The 21,331-nt window shown below is 33.7% G+C and overlaps 1 protein-coding gene across 15 annotated transcripts in view; it reads left to right on the top strand.

Moving 5' to 3' along the window:
* Positions 1–21,190, top strand: part of LOC110464783 (FH1/FH2 domain-containing protein 3-like) — a 127,848-nt gene extending 106,658 nt beyond the window's left edge. For 5 of the 15 annotated variants that reach the window (XM_021520177.1, XM_021520185.1, XM_021520189.1 and 2 more), the window contains 13 exons: positions 527–682; positions 3,687–4,771; positions 6,269–6,274; positions 7,440–7,595; positions 7,870–8,055; positions 8,284–8,403; positions 8,649–8,810; positions 9,865–9,986; positions 10,709–10,783; positions 11,208–11,400; positions 11,679–11,817; positions 12,061–12,222; positions 17,833–21,190. In XM_021520177.1, coding sequence (XP_021375852.1) covers positions 527–682; positions 3,687–4,771; positions 6,269–6,274; positions 7,440–7,595; positions 7,870–8,055; positions 8,284–8,403; positions 8,649–8,810; positions 9,865–9,986; positions 10,709–10,783; positions 11,208–11,400; positions 11,679–11,817; positions 12,061–12,222; positions 17,833–17,906 — 2,636 coding nt within the window. In that variant the 3' untranslated portion in view covers positions 17,907–21,190. Of the gene's footprint in view, positions 1–526; positions 683–3,686; positions 4,772–6,268; positions 6,275–7,439; positions 7,596–7,869; positions 8,056–8,283; positions 8,404–8,648; positions 8,811–9,864; positions 9,987–10,708; positions 10,784–11,207; positions 11,401–11,678; positions 11,818–12,060; positions 12,223–12,820; positions 12,883–14,497; positions 14,533–15,295; positions 15,345–17,832 lie in introns of those variants that run through there. The other 10 variants (XR_002464539.1, XR_002464540.1, XR_002464538.1 and 7 more) reach the window with 10 other exon arrangements.
* The last annotated feature ends 141 nt before the right edge of the window (positions 21,191–21,331 follow it).

Here is a 21,331-nt window from a genome sequence, read left to right on the forward strand (position 1 = left end):
CATATTTCAATGTATCACATCTAGTACTACAATTAGGAGTATCAGTAGCTTATTATTTTGAATATTTTATTGTAACACTTGTGAAAACAAATCTTTAAAAAAGTAAAAAAGAAGGATTCAGAATGTTTTTTCTTTATTTTTTCTTTATTTTCATATACTCGATAATGAGAACATGTAATTTTTGGTCATAAATAGGAAATATAATGATTATTGTCTAAATTTTACTCAGGATTGAGTATGTGATAGAAATATGAGGAAATCTAAAGGATTTATTTGTGCATTAGGTTGTGATCAAAGCCCAATGTTATGTTGCTGTTAAATTGCCTTCCTATCAACAGTGCCTTGTTACATGTCCTCTATCTAACTTGCAATGTTTCTTCTGATCTTCTCCTTCCTGATTGATTGAGCACTGTGTGAACTTTATCATTCATAACATGGGGTAGCCTAGCAACAGTGGCATTAGCAGTGACATGTGACTTGAGTTTCTCTGTGTGCCTTACTAACCCGATGGCATGTTTGCCCACAGATGTTCCTCGCACGCGGAGAGACCGGCGGGAAAGACAGAAGTCGTTTGTGAAAGAGCAGGAGTTAGAACGAATACGACAGCGATTTCAAGGGCGCAATCATGCTGGCGATCGATCATCTGTGTCCAGTTCTGCTTCATCGAGCACAATTAGTAGTGGTACATTGTACACAATCACTGTCCCTGGTCAGGAATACCGTAGGGCCCTCACTTTACTTATCACATCACGGCACCCTCATCACCCACTCTTCCATCAGCTTCAGCAGCTGGGAGGAACTGTGTTAATTCAGACCATTTTAACTGTGCAAACCTCATTGGTCCTCATCAACCTCCAAATACTGTGCGATCCTCATTCAGCAAAAAACACATTTATTTAAGAATCATTAGGTCATATTATTACAATATATTTAAGAATCATTAGGTCATATTATTTCAATATATTTAAGAATCATTAGGACATATTATTACAATATATTTAAGATTCATTAGGTCATATTATTACAATATATCTAAGAATCATTAGGTCATATTATTTCAATATATTTAAGAATCATTAGGACATATTATTACAATATATTTAAGAATCATTAGTTCATATTATTACAATATATTTAAGAAACATTAGGTCATATTATTACAATATATTTAAGATTCATTAGGTCATATTATTACAATTTATTTAAGAATCATTAGGTCATATTATTACAATGTATTTAAGAATCATTAGGTCATATTATTACAATTTATTTAAGAATCATTAGGTCATATTATTTCAATATATTTAAGAATCATTAGGACATATTATTACAATATATTTAAGAAACATTAGGTCATATTATTACAATATATCTAAGAATCATTAGGTCATATTATTACACTATATTTAAGAATCATTAGGTCATATAATTACAATATATTTAAGAATCATTAGTTCATATTATTACAATATATTTAAGAAACATTAGGTCATATTATTACAATATATTTAAGAATCATTAGGACATATTATTACAATATATTTAAGATTCATTAGGTCATATTATTACAATGTATTTAAGAATCATTAGGTCATATTATTTCAATATATTTAAGAATCATTAGGACATATTATTACAATATATTTAAGATTCATTAGGTCATATTATTACAATATATCTAAGAATCATTAGGTCATATTATTACAATGTATTTAAGAATCATTAGGTCATATTATTCCAATATATTTAAGAATCATTAGGACATATTATTACAATATATTTAAGAAACATTAGGTCATATTATTACAATATATCTAAGAATCATTAGGTCATATTATTACAGTATATTTAAGAATCATTAGGTCATATTATTACAATCTATTTAAGAATCATTAGGTCATATTATTCCAATATATTTAAGAATCATTAGGACATATTATTACAATATATTTAAGAATCATTAGATCATATTATTACAATATATTTAAGAAACATTAGGTCATATTATTACAATATATCTAAGAATCATTAGGTCATATTATTGCAATATATTTAAGAATCATTAGGTCATATTATTTCAATATATTTAAGAATCATTAGGTCATATTATTACAATTTATTTAAGAATCATTAGGTCATATTATTCCAATATATTTAAGAATCATTAGGTCATATAATTACAATATATTTAAGAATCATTAGATCATATTATTACAATATATTTAAGAATCATTAGATCATATTATTACAATATATTTAAGATTCATTAGGTCATATTATTACAATATATCTAAGAATCATTAGGTCATATTATTTCAATATATTTAAGAATCATTAGGACATATTATTACAATATATTTAAGAATCATTAGGACATATTATTACAATATATTTAAGATTCATTAGGTCATATTATTACAATCTATTTAAGAATCATTAGGTCATATTATTCCAATATATTTAAGAATCATTAGGACATATTATTACAATATATTTAAGAAACATTAGGTCATATTATTACAATATATCTAAGAATCATTAGGTCATATTATTACACTATATTTAAGAATCATTAGGTCATATTATTACAATATATCTAAGAATCATTAGGTCATATTATTGCAATATATTTAAGAATCATTAGGTCATATTATTACAATATATTTCATTTTCAGGTCATGTTTCGCTTGAGCTTTTAATATATGCAAAACATTTTATAGCTAGTGTAGACTTAGCAATATATCCAACTCTGCTGTTTCTATGCAGTGTATAATTATATCATTATTGCATAAACAAAAGAACGACATCATAAAGTCTGGAAAAACACAGCTAGTAATGTTTTCTTTTTTTTTCAGTCTAAATATTTACAAAATATGCAATTGAATATGCTTTGGTTGAGCATATGACCAAAAGAATCTCATACCCGTTTCCATCCTATAAGACTTTTAAAAACTTTATGAAACACATTTAGAAAAGTCGTTTGTAATGGAAACTTGTTAAATTGAGATCCTGTAAGTAAGTGCTCTGTAATCATTTGAGGTCGTTTTCACATGGAATATCAATCTAGAATGAATCTGTTGCTGTATGTTTATTAAAAAAAAGTTTTTATGAATATTAGATTATGAAATTTTTGATAACCTGTAAATATTTTGTTTTTAAAACTTTCTTAATGTTTGTATAGCTCATCTAACGATTCTAATCTTCAAGCAAAATGTCAGCATCTATTTTATCGCAATTTCAATATGCTGTAGATTAGGTTTTCATGACAACAAGGTAGAGCTGTGATGTGAAAAGCTAGTGCAGGGCCAAACAATAGGACTGACAGATAGTTTAGACGTAGCATCTCCTGTTTCTTTGTAATTGGTGTTTATATAAAAACAAGAGGAAAATACAGTTATGAAAATGAACATAAATAGGTGCAGTTGTGTTAACTTTACTTACCACACGGAAATGATGGAGATGTAAAGACTGACTGGTGTGGGCCTCTGGAGCACTCCACTGTATGTTCAAGGGGATATTTAACTATTAACTTGCAGAGCATTTAAATTCACTTGACCAAACTTCCATAAAAATTAATTACTATCTACATGTTTCACAGTTATACTTATGGTGAGAGTTTAACTAGGTATAACTTTTCTTGATATATATGTATATATATATAAACTTTTTGACGTTTTTGTCTTCAGATGACCAACAACAGATCAGGAACGGTTACTCCAAGGAGTCTGGTTACCTTAGTAACGGTGATTTGTCCCAAAGTCAGAATGGGTTCGAGTCTAGAAACAATGTTATTAATGACAGCCTGAGTAATTCAGTGTCCCCCACGGGACCACCAGGCAATAACTCAAGTAACAGTCGCTGGGCCAAATATTTACAGACAAAGAAAGAGGAGACTACGGACAAGTCACCCGAACCTCAGCCCGAAAATGACCCGGGCGTGCTCAAACGACATCCGTCACTCAAAGGTGATAGCTTGTCTCAGCGAAAGGAAAACCTGCAGCAAGGCCACATCGGTAATGCAATACAGCGAATGCCTGTCGAAGGTTTTGATGCTGAGGATAAAGACAATGTAACAACTAATATTAGCCGCTTTACGGAAAATGGTGAAGCAGAAACTGGGCCGAAAGAGCTATCACGCCCCACAGGTGATCTCAGTGGACTTATCAGTAAGGCTAAGGGTGAACTATCACGGCAAACTGTTGCCAAGGAACCACCCAAACCTACCCAAACTCCTACCTCTTCCCCAGAAGTGAAATTAACTGAAAGTGACCTACAATGGGACAAGATGTGTAAACGGTTAAAAAGACCGTTAAAAATAAAAGATTTAGACTTTACAGATCTCAACGATGAAGATGACTGTGATGTGTTCGGCTCTACGGCCCCAATAGGCATGGGTATGGGTGGTTGTCCTCCTCCACCCCCTCCAATGCCTGGTATGGGGTTGCCCCCACCTCCTCCCCCTCCTCCTGGTATGGGGTTGCCCCCACCTCCTCCACCCCCACCAGGTGCCCCACCCCCACCTCCTCCCCCAGGGATGATGGGCAGTCCAATGCAAGCCCCTGGTGTAAATGTAAACCTGCCTCCTCCCCCTGGTGCTACTCTGAAAAAGAAGAAAAAGACCCTGAAACTCCACTGGAGAATGGTTCAACCCGAGATGCCACATCCGTCAACCAAAGGGGAGACAATCTGGAAAGACATTGTAGAGGTCAAGGTTGATCCTGACAAGCTGGAACATCTGTTTGAGACAAGAGCATCAGACATGAAACAAAAGGTCAGTGCTGAATACTTGGTTACAGCATTTGTACACAAGTCGGGAATTTTTCATATCAGTTTCAATTTGATGGAATAAAATCTCTAGGTTTTACCGATACAAAGTAGAATATATATTTGTTTTACTTCAAGAATTCATATTTTTTTCGGTTTTGGTTGCTGCTTTTCTAGATCAATAGAAATTTATGTCAGGAATATTAATGCTATTTCCTTCACAGTCATTAGACAAATACATGCTTGTACATAGAGCTTTTCTAGATGTTCATCATATGCTTATTTCATATGTTAAAAATACTTCTGTTTTCAGAAATGTTTAGCTAAATATGTGTCGTTGAAATTTCATGATCATGTGACGGATCCCATCATTCATCATTTTCATTGATTGGCTTGTTAGATAATCTAGATGTTCTATTTGGTTATTTTTCTTACTATGTTTTATATTAATGTGCCATTTTTCATGTTCAAGTGTTCATCACGTATGATCAGCTTTTCACTCAAATTTCAGACACCAACTAAAAGAACACTTGTTGTTGGTGTTCATTTATACTAAACTTAAAATATGAGTTTTTCATTTTTGACTGATAAGAAAATAAGTGGGTATCAATATGATATAAGGCCCTTTTATCTGTTAACAATATAAAAGACCATATGAGCAAAGTATCCGTTTAACAACATCCTTAGGAAACAAATAGATATATAATTATGAAATGAAGCTGCGATGAACATTTGGCAATGAAACCTAAGACACTTGTTATGATTAACTTTTGTTGTATAGTAGATTTGGGATGACATTTGATTTGTTATACATTGTTATACATGTACATTGTTTTGTTTACCATATTTATATTTGTTGTGTTTCTGGTCATTTTCCCCGTCAATTTGTATCTTATTTTATCCATCATCTCGGTATCTCCATTTGGTTCCGTATTTGTGAGTTTATGCTGATTCAGGAAAAGAATAAATCAATTTATCAGTAATTTCTACATGATGTACAGCAAAAATAACTGTTCTCTCCTATAATTGGCAATAGTAACTTATCAAAATTGGTTACACACTGATACTATAGCCAATACAAAATGGTATAATAATGAATGATTATATACCAGCAGTACATCTGTGGTTGTGGTACATTTGGAACGGGTTAGCTATTACAGGAAATACCTTTTCACTGTCTTGCGTTAAAAAAACTAGGCAAGGTGACTAACATCTTGGACAACTGGTTAAATACTTTTTTCTTAGGATGTAAGGGGCTTACTTTTCTTTGATTCAAGGAACGGTCTTTTTTGTTCTGTGACGTGTACACAGGAGCTCACTGTCAATGTGTTAATGTAGAATACTCATGTCAAGGTGGCAGGAACACACTTACTAATGCAAAAATATTCTCATCTTTTTCTTTCCATGCTGCACATTCTCGGCTGACTTCGTGATGGTGCCTGTGTATCTGATATGAATGGCTATTGCATGTGTGTTGCCATTTTTGTTTACAATGCACAAACAGGAATTGGTAAGATCTGCATATCGCCGTATGTTCATGTGTGCTTATCATAGGTTGGATGGAATTTTGAAATTCTCGATCTGTAATAGTCAAAGATGTTGTTATTTAATTTCAAGTGAGGTTTGACAGGTATTGAACATTTCCTTATTTCTGGTCATTTTAATTATCAGTCACACAGTTTTATTTTCTTACTCCTTTGTTCAAATATATGAAAAGTAACATTTTGATCATTTCAAAGTTGGACATCCATTATATTTGATGTTTTTCCTACTGTACACATTGATTTCAAATTGGGGCTCTGTTTTAGAAACAGGTGCAGTCTAATTCCATCCAACCTGATTTGTGGCATTTTATGACTTGTGATGAAAACTATATTTCTAGGAAATTTAATCATTTTCTGTAATTTTTAAAGTGGTTCATTTTCATAATTGTCTTCTATGTGTTGTATAGTCTCTTGTTGTAATATTGTAAGTTAATGTTTGACTTTTAAACAAATAATTGAGAGAAGAAAATCTGAATGTTCTCATGCAAAAGGTCTTTATTTCACTTATAGAATTAATCAAATCTGTCTTCAATTTGAAAATTTCAATAAATAATGTGATTTTAAAAAGCAAGAATGCATGAAAAAATCTACAAATAGAATGATTACTGACACTTTTAACTAATGATACTAAATCAGCCAGGAATTTGCGTGGATGACCAATAATGCTGTCTTCTATGTTATGGCATGTTTTCATCAAAACACAGTTCACATTTTGTACTAACTTTCATTTCACCTCAAATGTTTGGACACCTTCCACACCTCCTACAGTGAAGAGTTCTATTGTTAGCTAGGATTGAGATATGGTACTGAGCGTGAAGTTTCCTTCCTAGACCATATGACAGTATCAACTTGTGGATGCTTTTTTGCTTTAAGAAGTTCACCAGTCCGCGACAGCTTGTCCCCTAGCTAGAGTGTGGATTTGGAGTGTACCAACACCCCTCCCTGCCAGTGACCATTTGCGCTACCCTATCATATGCTTAGAGAAAGTTATTTCACTGCCGGTGTCTCCCTTTAATTGCAGATTAATTACTTATTAATCAGCTGACTGTACTAGTCCCTCCCTTCAATTAATGACTCAGCGTCTCGCTTCCATCCCAAATCTTTTATGTAACTAATCACCTTCCATTACAGAAAACTGATACAAGTGGAAAGAAAGAGATCTCTGTACTCTCTCCGAAACGGTCAAATGCCATCAATATTGGTCTGACAGTATTACCACCTCCTCGGACAATCAAGGCAGCCATCTTAAAGATGGACAACTCCATCATGAACAGAGAAGGAATTGAGGTAAGTGTATTGTTTCATTTTAAAGAAGAATGTTGACCCTTCTGTGACGCAAAGAGCCATCCGTTACAGAAAATCATGTAATCTCAGGAAACAACTTGTACCCATTTCTTTTAGATGGGTATACAATATGTTTACATAAATTTGAAATGTTAGAATCTTTTGTTATTTTAGAAGTCTTTTACTACAATCAGATTTTAAATTAAATGCTGCATGAAATGAATCAATCCAGTAAAAATAAAGATAAAACTGACTGTTGCTGTTTGAATGTTTGCAGAAGATCCTGACCTCTATGATGCCGACAGAGGAGGAGAAGGCACTGATCCTGGATGCCCAGATGGGGAACCCTGATATACCCCTGGGGACAGCAGAACAGTTCCTCCTCACATTGTCCTCCATCAGTGAACTGCAGGCCAGGCTCTCCCTCTGGCTCTTTAAACTTGACTACGAGACAGTGGAATCAGTGAGTAGTTGCCTCCCCTTTCAACTAGGAATGGTCGTATCAGTCCATACATGTACATGATTATAATTCCTCTTGTGTGAATTTTTCAAATTTGAAAATCATCTTCAAATTTGACTGATATGTAAGGAGTTGTCTCCCCTTTTGACTATTCTACCATGTCTATGAAGTAGTAACTAATCTACATCATTTATTTTCTGAATAATGGTCTATCTGCTTTTTCAAACACAGGAAGTTGCAGAGCCCCTGAGTGATCTGAAGAAGGGCATTGAGGAGCTACTGAAGAACAAAACCTTTAAATACATCCTGTCTGTGATATTGACTATCGGAAACTTCCTCAACGGTGCTCAGGTATGAACTTTCATTCAGAATTCAGAAGCCAAGAACAGGGCACAGAGTTTTTAAAACTATTAGAAAGTTCAGTATTACTGTACATTGCCAATTTTCAAAAAATTGTAAAACTAATCTGCTTACTTGAAAAAAAGTCATAATTTTGTTTTTATCCTAAATGTTGCAGCTGTGTAAAGCTTGTACATAACAGGAACTAAATAGTAAGTTAGTTTGTTTATACCATGAGTTTGTTGTTTGTGTTGCAGGCGAGAGGATTCAGTATAGAGTATCTGACCAAGATTCCTGAGGTGAAGGACACCGTCCACAAACACTCCCTCCTGCACCATCTATGTGTCATCATCATCGACCAGTTCCCTGACAGTACAGATCTCTACTCAGACATTGGAGCCCTGGGCCGGTGTTCACGGGTAAGTTTATGTCATATTCAGTGCCCTCTATAGTAGAATCCCCTCCATCCACTAACGAGTTGTCACTGTACACATACAGGGACATCCAGCAATGTATACTGTTTATTCCCATTGTCTGGACACTTCATTTCTTAGATTTCTGCAATCTGATTAAAATCATATGTTACATGGCTTCGTTAACTTCGTACTACGCCTGAACATCTGAGTGTGCCGCGGTCAGGGTCACGTTCAGGTGACCTTTATATTTATAAATAATCATTAAATTTTGACCAATCAGAGACCCTCTTTCAAAAGGGTGCTCGGAGTTGTAACAAATATGTCTGACATTAATGAGAATGATGCGAAAGTTCTGAAGTTATTGAGATTGATCGTCTGAAACCCGAACAGAAAAAGATATTCAAAGCTTTATTAGAGAAGAAAGACTGTATGGCAGTGTTGCCTACGCAATTATTACCCAATGGGTACGTTTTCCTTGGCGTCGTAGAAATGTCAGTTCCCGCCGCCATATTTGTTTTGGAAAACTAATCTGTTCGATACTCCTCGCTATATATCTATGAACCATGATATTCCGATTCGCTGGCAAACTTTTGCCAGCGCGCCTCTGATTGGTTCAACTAGAGGTCACTTGACCTTGACCCTGACCGCGGCACATTCAGATGGATTGAGATTTCTGTTAAAGAATTTCATCTGTCAATACTAGAATATGGGTTAACACTAGAATGAAGAGATTACATTGAAGAATTCAACTATACATTTATCTGAGTGTCATAGTTCCTGTTTTGTGAATTTTTTAATGTAAAATCACAGTTAAAGATACATGTTTATATATATAAAATGGTTTTTGTTACAAAACAGGTGCCTACCTTTCTATACTATAAATGTTTTATTTAGAAAGTAGTTCATGATGGATTTGAGTTGTGTTATGTACAATCTGTTTGTCTTGTGTCAGTTAGAATCTGTAGATTTCAAGTGGCCAGACAAAAGAGCAAAGAATTGCAATGATATATTGATGTATAGTTGATTAAGACACTAAACATTTAACCTCTGTGTATAGGTGGACTGGGATGAGCTTGGCTGTAAGCTTGAAAAGATGGAACACGAGTGCAAAGGATCATGGGATCATTTACGTGCAATCATAAAACATGACGGGAGTTCAAATTCAAGTATAAAAACAAAGTAAGTACAGGAATGAAATAGAAATAGGAGTTAAGGCACCACTGAATATATAGATCTGGTATAGAGTAGCTGTCAATGTAGCACCACGTTTATGCTGGTATGTCAACAAGACATCTCCAGCACATAGGGAGATATTAGCCAGGTGGCATAGGACTAGTAGTTAGCGTCTGATAAGGTAGTTCCTGCGAATTTCTCAAAAATTGTATATCCTAATTGTATAAATTGTATATCTATGTACTGTAAAGTGCTTTCGAGTGGCTTATGTTAGCTAGATAAGGCGCTATATCAAATGTTGTATATTATTATTATCGTATATAACGTAAGTGTAGGGGTACCAGTATGTACAGTACATTCTGTCGTAACTGACCTCTCCATCAGGATTGCCATCTAAACTTTTTATGACAATATATAAAAGGTAGAGTCTCTACAATCTTGAAGAACTCTCTGCAAACTTTTGAAGATACAAAATTTTAGGGATCATTATTAGTCTATGGGTTAGCACTAGCATAAAGAGATAACATTGAAGAGTTCCATTATTACAACTGTCCAAATTACCAGGGTGTTCAGTTGAGACATTGTACACTGTATTAAATAGAAAGTATGTATCTTTAAACATACATTTTATGGAATAATCTGTTTAGGTTGATTTTAAATTGATGGATTAAAAGGAAGAATTCATGATTAGTATAGCAACTGGAATTTGATTTATTTTCTCTTTTCAGGTTGTCAGAATTTCTTTCAGATGCAGCAGAAAGAATTATGATTTTAAAAATTGTCCATAAACGGGTCATGCAAAGGTAAGTTTTGTGTTTCCTGTTTATTAAGCACAATTAAGGAAATTTTTGCCCAGTAAAACTTTTGCCCTTTGCTCATTAAATAAATCTTCGCTTGATGTTAGTTTCGCCCTTAACATCTAAAAACTTTGTATATTGTGCTGTTTACTTATATTCGCTATAATGATAAATTTGCCCTTATTAATAGGGATGAGGAAAAAGGCGAAAATTGACACTTGATTCAAGGAGGACTAATGTAAAATTATCTTAAAAGAATGAAATAGTAATCAATGTATGTACTTGTGTACTCAAGAATGAATATGGTTCAACAAGAAATACTAGAGAAACCGAAAAGATACTTGACCGCTTGTCACAGTTGATGTAAAAGACCATTAATACAGCTTATAGTCAAGAGCGATTGACCTCTGAATGATGATGTATTTTACAGGTATAACAAGTTACTTTTGTACATGGGTCTTCCCCTGTCGAGTGCGCGGGATCTCAAGGTGAACTCCTTCTGTAAAACCATTAGTGAGTTTGCCCTAGAGTACCGGACGACGCGAGAGAAGGTCATTCAGCAGCTACAGAAGAAAGCCAATCAGAGAGAGAGGAAGAAGACGCGGGGCAAGATGATTGTAGATGTATGTACCACAAAAACATTTCTTTGAGGGAGTAGAGGTGAAGGGTGTTCAAAGATTGTACATGATAAAATGAAAAATATAGATGTGATTAAAAAAGAAGGGTATTTAAAAAAAAACTGTGATCAGAATTTGGAAGTTTCTTGGTTCTTAAAAAGGTTTATTTTTCCTTCAAATATTTGCTTTGTTGTTGTTTTTCTATAAAATACATTTTATAAGCCATGACACCACCATGTTGTTAAGTATCAATGTTTCACAGTTTGTTACTTTATATATTTCAGACCGAAAATTTCTCCAGCTCCAAGTCAAAGTCCAAAGATGCTCAGAATGACGAGGCACTGCAACGTCTCCTGTCCAATGGTTACACAAGTGCCGATGACAAGGGCATGCCTGGCCACAAACGCAGGCAACGAGGTCCACGTACGTACACTCTGTTAATTGACTAGGCTAGCTACTGTTACAGAAAGGCTGTACCATTTAGGTTTTAAATATGGCGGCATTGACAAAAATTAAGAATAAGATCAGAAGGAGCAATATCCACTTTTTCTTTTTTTGCTTTTGAGAATATTTAACAGCAGTTAAATAAATTTGAAAAAATATGTAGAGGTTACGACGAAAAATAGAATTCATAATTATAACTGTATATTGAACTGTTGGTTACAGTTGATTCCAAATCCCAGTCGTCGAGAGGCTGTGTGACAACAGACTCTGAAATGTATGACACGGGAGATGATGAGATTCTGGAGGCATGTGTGCGAACAGCAGCAGCACCCTCCAGTAGGCCCAATAGGGAACGAAAGCGGTCCAGTAAACATCGTAAATCATGTAGGTATATCAAGAGTCTGATTCACACTCATTTTGATAGTAGATATTGTGTTGTAAGTTTTGTCAGTCCAGAAAATATCCTAAAAAGAAATATGTCTGATATCTGTCACTAATAACATTGATGTATACTGTAAATCTGTTATATTTAGCAAAATTACTGCTGTTCTTCAAAGTTTGGCTCTAAATATCTTAAATTGACAATTGGACTTAAAACAATACAAAAACCAAACAAAGCAATTGAGAAATGAAACAGAATATGTATTATTTTATATAAGATCTTTGCCAATTTTCTCGTAGCGATTTTTATTGTAAAATTTGTACTCCTTAATTCTATATCCATGTTTCCAGCCTAAATTCTATATCCATGTTTCCAAAACTTCTTATATTGACAAATAAAAGCAGTTTTGCTAAATATAATAGATTTGCAGACAGTAACAGTCTTTGATATACAGATAATTATAAGTGTATTAGTTGAAAGAAATAATTTCACAGATAGTTATGCATGATATGATATAGCCGTTTCATGGCTGAGACAACAAGTCAAACTGGGTGCCTGTTTATTGATGAAAAGATGACATGTTTTTGCCCATAATTCCAGTGACACCAAGAATAGACACGAGATATTAAGTTTACACGTGGTTGCAGACAGGTAAACTTCTGGTAAAAACAATTATAATATTGTCTGATCGCCCCTAGCTACCTTTGCCCGGCCATTATGTTTGGCCAGTTATGTACCTGTTTGCAGTGCTTTTAATTAATTACAAATGCTATTATACTACGTGTATGCATTCAATCAACATTAATTACTATGATTACTATTGGTTATGTACTAATCGAACAATATGCAACATTTTCAAATTTTGTGGTGTAATATTTGACCTTTTCAAAATTTTATATTAGATTAATATACTGACCATCTCACTAAGGCAACTTGTATATTAAATATAAAAATCAAATTAATGATTTGAATTCCAAATTTTCTTCCTGTTAAGTGTTGCATTTTGGTTTAATGGTTTCTGTGATTTTTCAGCATTGGAAATACAAATCTTCTCAGCTTTAACATAAAACAGTTTCACAATCATCCTGTCACTATGTATTTTAATTTTAGGGCTTTTAGTAAATAATTGAAAAGGTAGTACAATTTGATTTTTTTCTAAATGGTTGAAGGAAAAAATGAAGGTGAAGGGGATGATTGTGATGACAGGCGAGATTATGTAAAAAATATGTTGCATGGTCAAATTGGTTACGGATTCAAGCATCTTATTGACTAAGATTGATGAATGTTATACCGTCAGCTGGTAGTTTGTATGTTGTGGTGCCTGCTGGTTGTAAGGGGAATGTGGGTGTAAGAACTACTTGTGATAAATCTGATGAAATTAAGACAAAGCTGATGGTAAAACATTTTGTTTTTATTCCTTTTCTCACAGAGAAGATAACAAGAGTTCCCGAGATATTTTGATATATAAAGGATGATAAGTCCTTCATATACAATACAGCTCATTTTGTCTAACAGCCTGGGACATAATGACATGTTATATATGCTATTAATGAATTGTTTTACAGGTGTCTCCCCCTTCTCCCCCTCCTTTCAATCACCTTTAACAAGTTAAAATACCTCTAAGTAACCCCTTCCTTTATTTGAGGATTAAATAGTACTGTTCTGTTTACCCCTCCATGTTTAATTTTCCAATGATTGTGTTTGTTCATTACTACTGTTAGTTTGACTGTATTCGGTGTGGTTGTTACCCCGCTCACCTCCCATTACTAGGTTTATCTATTGATAAAATAATCTCTTTTCTCTTTTTCCATGGTAAAGAAATCTTTTCTGACAGAGAGATTGCCTCTAAGTCAATGGATGTTCAAAATTTTCTTATTGATTTAAATTTTAGTGAAAATCTTATACAAGAATCGATTTCTTTATTGCACCTCTTGGCTTCTTAAGTTTCACTGCAAAAAGCATATTTCAGATTATCACTATTGAAATTCCCTATATCCCGAAGAATAAACACAAGTTTGTCACAGTCCACCGGACATTGTGTCACACGTATAACCTACATCAGTATTCTAAAGACCACATTTTTGGAGAATCTACACCAGTATGTTATAGACCACGTATTGTATCACAGTCTAGTATGTTAATGGTTGTAGTGATGAGAATCTACACCAGTATGTTATGGACGACATATTGTATCACAGTCCCGATAGGTAAACCGCTGTAGCGAATAGTGCTGCCAATTTTCCGTTTATTAATCACTTGGTTTGGCATCTGTTTCAGCATTTTGGGATAGTGACACTGATCATTATTGATAGGTAAACAATTGTGTGTTGGTTGTCGCAGCATTCACCTTGTACACTGTGTATCAGTACTCGCAGTTCTCTGTAACACTGTTCTGTCAATTGTGTTTGTCGCTCGGAGAGCCTTTTAATTATTTGTTTCTATTCAGTTTTTTGCATTTTTAGATATTTCGTATTTCTATGTTGAGTAATGTTCGTATTCGAGCGTGTACTTAATAGCGTTTACTAACATTAGATGCACAGTTCATTGCTATCCCAGCCAACAGAATGGTAGGGCATACCTGTCCAAAGGCACAGTACATTTATCATGTACTTGTCTCAGTGTCAGAGCACCTGTGTCGGAAATAACCTTTATGCAAGTAGTATCTGTTGCTTTTAATCTGGGCAAGGCCATATCCTTCCAATAGTCATAAGGGCTAGACATGTATTTTACCGTGTCCACCTCCTCGACAATCTTCCATCCTTTGATAACTTTTCGCTCTTGCATTGGACACCACTGTTTAAAGTTTTCAATGGGAGCAAACTTACAGCTATATTGTATAAATGTAGGGCAAGCCATAGAAATGGAAACTAATATCGTTATCCTGAAATTCATTATTTAAATCACCACCCTTATTTCCTTTTTTTTTCTTGCATGATTTGATTTTTCTTTGGTAGTTTCACAGGAACAATGTTTCACCTGCTTACAGAGATGTTATTACTTCAAGGTAAAGACAGATTTGAAATAATTGGAAAATTAAGGAGGTTACATTTAATAATTTATTTTGTTTTGATTCAGCTAAAGTAAAGTCCAAAAACATAGAACATAGGTAATCGCACACTAGCCAGTAAGTAAATGCTAAAGCTCAACTTGTGAATGGTAGAGTTATTTCCCCTGTATTACACCCTGTGATATGACCTCCCCAGGACAATTTTTTGTGTGTTGTGAATACAAATTGACTATATAGCTACTCCCCCTTTTCCCATAAATTGTCACAGAGTTTTCCTGAATTACATTTTCATCAATGTTCCCTTTTTGTTGATAGGAATGAATTGATGGTACTTTTCACCCAGTTTGGTTGTGTTGGGGTTAACCATCATCCTTTTATTTGAATTATTTTGTCCCATATCCAAGGTTTCAAGTTGTCTTAAAAAATCAGTACATTAAGCAATTGTGAACATTTTATCAGGGCTACATCAGAGATGCAGGTGCCCTCTATTAATCATTGAGCCTGTTTGCCTGTCCATCAATACTTTCGTTTCCAGAGATTATCTCAGAACCCAAAGGCATATATTTCTAACATTTCACAAATTTGACTCAGAAAACAGTGAGAATGGAGTTTTATGTCACTATTGTAACAGTCAATGTACAATACATGAATGGTTTCTGAATTCTGTAAATACCAACACTCCTCGTCTCTTGTAGTCAACGTAAAGAACTGTTATCAGTATATATGGCACCTAAATCTTTGGTTATATTTTGATAAATACACAATCAGGCATGGTTTTTGTAGGTCACTATCCTTATCTTCCTATATGATGGCCAAAGTAATTAATTGTTACTGTTAGTCATTTGTTTAGTTTTGGAATTATGGATCTCAGTTTATTCTATCACCAAACCATCAGACTTCACAATTTATTTTGCAAGGACACCACACAATTTTTTTTATCTTATTTCACACACTCTTCAAGGGAGTTGTTCCACATTTTTCAAGAAATTACTCACATTTCACACAAAGACAGAAGTCTAACAGTTGTCATGTGTACGTTTTTAAAACATTTACGGTAAATTGTTCGTTAGTTACGTGATCAGACAAATTACAAGATAGAAAACAACCACCACAGCTAACCATTGTTTTACATGTTATGTACATGCTGGCATGACAGTTTGAGAATGCAAGTGAATGGGATTTTATTATTTAAGTTTCCAAGAGTTATGTTGAATTTTAAGTTGATTTTCTTGAGCATGGTTTGTTTTGTAGGGCTTGTGTACCGGTATATTACAATATAGCTGCATTTTAAGTGATTGTTGTAATTTCACACTGAAAATGTTCAAGAAAAGTTTGTTAAAAAGATGTTAACTACTTCTCCTATGTTGCTTTGTTGTTGTAGACTGTGGATTTCTTTTTATTGTCTAGTATACAAGTTAAATGGCAAATAATAAGTCCAAGTTTAATTCAAAGTTAATTTCATTGTAGATCATTGCTTTATGTAAATCTTCACAATACCAAAGTCTTAATTATTTACAAAATGTTATGTCAACACAAGTACATGATTTATCCCTATAGCAATGGGAAATTGAAGTTGTAATTTTCTGTGTTAAATATCACAAACATATCTTAAAGAGCTTGTTGGAATGCCAGACTGCACAAGTTAAAATGTTCTTTTTAATTTGGATTCAAGCGAGATTTTTGTGTGTGACTAAGAATTATTATTTTGATATTGTGAAGATTGACATATGTACTTGGTAGTCTAGCTATATAAACAGGCCATGCTCTAGCAGTGTAGAAGTTACCCTTATCATTGCATTACAGATTTTGAAACAAATTCTAGTTGTAATTTTAGAGTGCTGTCCCCTTGTTTGAGTAGGTTGTAGCATGGAATGTTTCCTTTTTTTATCATAGCTAGATGTTATAAATTGACTTGAGAATATTTTGACATGTGATGACTTGATGATATATTTGTGGTATACCACACCTATTTAATAGTTTATTTTTGATCACCTGATAAACATATTTCCATATATATCTATAGGTAAATATTTTTACCTGTTTTCACTGAATGTATGCAAAATAGATACCAAGTAGTCTCCCTTTACTGAATGATTTAGCAGTATCATGATATATCCTTTGTAAAATAGTAGAAAATAAGGAGTGTATATTTATAAAACCATCTTCACAGTACTGTACCAATCAATATAGGTCTCCTTGTATATTGTATATTGTTCTTCCAAAAAAAAAAGTTTTTCGTTTATTTACAAAAATGGTAATTGTGTTAAATAATGTGACATGTCTTATAAGAAAACAGCAAAGCACAAATCTATTGGTTGTATTGCTTTGAAGTTTCTTGTTGGGTTATGCTGATTTATGAAGGGTTGTTATGGAGGATTACTGTGTCTGTGAGGGTGGTATGTAACAACATGTAAGATATGTTATGATCTATAGAGTAGAATGTCATGGCAACGTCTTGTCTTGCGAGTCTCGTACTTTGTGTACTGTATCTGTTGCCTTTTTAACTTGTTTGTCGCCCTTTGTACAGCACTGTTAAATGATACAGGATAGGGGTGGTGCATATGACCCAGAGATATATTACTAACTTCTGTTCATCCTTTTTCAGTGAGACGGACGCTGAAGAGTGGGCTCACAGCAGAGGAATGGGAAACAGTGGCTGCATATTCTGATGCCGTTTAGAACTAATTAATTATTATCACAACATGGAACCTTGGAAATTGATACATTCGATCCTGGACCAGATCAAGTCGTGGTTTTTACTCTTGCCATGCCTGAACCAGTGGGGGAGATGTGGTCCATTTATCAGAAATCTGTTCTCACGTTTATCATCAAATCAATGAATATAAAATGGTTTCTATTCCTGTTGTCATCTTGTGGAGCGCTGTTGGCTGTTCACCTTCAGGCCATCGGACAAGGAAAAGTGGCTCGAGCTGGAGATTATCTGTCTGCACGGCCTCGTGTATATACTGCAATGTGTATTCGTCATGCAAACAATTCATATGTGATTAATTCAATATTCATTCATTTATGTGCTCTCAAGTCTTTCAAACAACCAATATTTTGCATTACGACTCCCTACATCCACATCATCGGCCATCGACTGGAGTCTGGGGATTCATCATTCATCATCTTGTACCGTCATTTAGTGATATGAGATTAATTGTTAATACTGGGGCAGGTTCTCCTGTAGTGATGTGTAATATCTATAGTTTGAGCATTATTTATATTATTTTGTTTTATCAAATACACAAGCTTGCCTTTTTCAGTGTGTATTTTGAGCTATCTGTCTCATTGTTTTAACTGTAGTGATGATGAGAAACAGAATCAAAGCAATACTTTTATCTTCCTTTTTGCGTTAACTCCTGGGATTCATTTCTTGCACTATTTTATGGTTTATTAGAATATCAATAAAAGTTCTGATAGTTAGAAGCAAAATAGAGAAAGTTACGGAAAGCATTCTCATTCAAATATAATACCATATTCAGAAATTATTTACTTCAGGGAAACGTTCAATATTTTAAAGTGTGTATAAGTATATACTTATATATATAATATATATTATGTACATATTTGTGTATCTTAGACAAATCCATCAGCGTTTTATAAACACATTATCCATATGTATGCTGTTATTATGCTGCCTTCTAGTCAACCATTTAAAACCTTCCGTATGCCGAGACAAGTCTTGTTGATGTGTTAGATTAAATAGCTGTTTCTGTCAGATGCTGAGTGCTAGATCTGTGTGACTACTTTGTATAACAGTGTGGGGCGTTATTTTATTGTCTTCATGTTCAGTGAAAACCGAAATATACACCAAAAGCTACTAGGGACACAAATATACAGACCATGTGAAAAAGTGTGTTATTCATTTTTAACACAGAAATGAAATACATGTATTGATGAAATGTTATGTAATGTGTGGGAAAAAAATCTTGTCCATGTAGAAGATAATATTCACCAAGATTGATGACATAATTGTTAAGAAAAACAATCCTCTCTTTATTTATATGGAAGAAAAATGAAATATTCATCCAAATTGATATTGTATAAATATATCGGTAAAACAAAATATCTCATTTGATTATTGGAAGAATGAAGTATTCACCAAAATTTGTTCCATAATCTATGTTCATAGAAACAGCATTGAAGAAAAAATGACAACAAAAACAAGACTGATTTTTGTATTGTAACAAAGAGGAAAAGTGTAATATTATAATATAATGTTTATTTGTGAGTGACCAAATACATTTGATGTATATAGCTGTATTACAATAAATGAAGAGCTAAACCAAATAATTGTATATCTATAATCTGTTGAGTGGTAAATGAGACGGGGGTTTACCATTTAAATATTAACACAATGATGTTGAATTGTGAAGTATTTAATTGGTGTCAAGATTTTGATGCAGATTTGGTGTGGTTATTTATTATTGTATCAACCAACATGATTTAACTACTGCTGTATTAGTCCAACTTCCCATGTAATCATTCTGTATCAAAATTTTATGCGTGTGTAATTTAACGTATTTATAATCTTTGTCACAAGTAAAAAGCATTTAACAAGTCTACTGAAATTATTCAGCAGAATTCTAATAGATACGCTACTCCAATATAACCTGCTATTAACAGCTAATGGTTTTTACGATAACAAATTTTCTGCTAGGTTGTTTCTGCAACAAATTCACAAAATGGTTGTTGATACGGAAATTTATTTTATAAATTTGCATTGAAGTCCTTTTTTTAAACTGGCTAATGTATGAACATGTCTTGATGTAAAAAAGAACAAGTCTTTAAAATATTATATTTTTTGTTAAAGTTTCTATATATCTGAAAGTGCTGTAGATGATCATAATATTTTCTATCTTAATAGATAAATGTTACACCATGTGATAAACGTTTCCCACACCATGTGATAAACGTTTCCCAGAACAATGAACTGTTTTATCTGTGATTGATCTAGTTTTACAGAACCCTTTTTATACAGTCCCCTACTTGTACATAAACTGTCTGTACAGTGGCTTTCATGTTGTCGTGATATTCTTGGAATCTCAATCTATTGTACATGGAACCCAAGTGATATTGTAAGACCTCGGACGCCTGTCTGTCAATCAATCCTGTCAGCTAGTATGCCTACATGTGTATTTGTAAATGAAGTACTGTATATTTCCTGCCTAATTTATTTATTAACAAGTTTTATCCTGTCAACCTTTTTAATGGTTTCTGATCAAACTGCTGAGTTTTTTGACACCATGATCAATTGTTTTAACATTTTATAAGAGTGAAGTTGTGTTCATTATAGTTGAGGTAATGTTTTTTCTGAGAAGTTGTTTTAAATTTGTATTTTCTTTGAAAGAAATTGGTTGAATTTAGGTGGTTAAGTTGATTTCATGGCCAAAGTATAACCCTTCTTTTATCGTTATGTCAGTTGCACTCGAGTGTCAAAGGCAGGTAATCTGCCCTATCAGTATTACAAGGCTGTACCACCAGGTTTGTGTGTTGACTTGCCCTCTAGCGGGTATGTATGGCTGTATTAGTATTCTAACCTCAGTCATGCCTCTAGGTACTGCCAGGTTTCGTTCATTTGTATAGACTGCATAGCAGCTCCTTTCAGTTATTGTCAATGATACACTCTGTGGGGATGGCAGCGATTTGTCTCCTGTTTGACCTTTAACCTCCTCACTCTAACCATGCTTCTGTGTTGTGGTCCTCACAAACTAGTCACTTTTATTTGTTATCCATTGTGTATGTTACCATGCCGACTCAGCGACCATGCAGTGTCATGGTCACATGATTGTGTAAATTTTGCCATTCATTAAACCGGATTGTCTCTCACAAAGTGTGAACAGATGTCTATTCCACTAAAATTATGTTTTATATAACTATTGCAAATTCCTGCCATATTTTGTGTACTGATTTTTTCTTGAACAGAAACTTAGAAACATTAAAGGATTTGTATAAAAGGATCAAGTTGTTTTGTTTTGCTTATTCACTTTGTGGTAATGCTACTCAATGCTGCTAATGTGAATGCTACTCAATGCTGCTAAATCAAAAAAAAAAAACTCATCAACACACAGAAGTGTGACAACCAGACAACCAATTTACAT

This window comes from Mizuhopecten yessoensis, unplaced genomic scaffold (assembly GCF_002113885.1).
Source record: "Mizuhopecten yessoensis strain PY_sf001 unplaced genomic scaffold, ASM211388v2 scaffold11033, whole genome shotgun sequence".
NCBI lineage: Eukaryota > Metazoa > Mollusca > Bivalvia > Pectinida > Pectinidae > Mizuhopecten > Mizuhopecten yessoensis.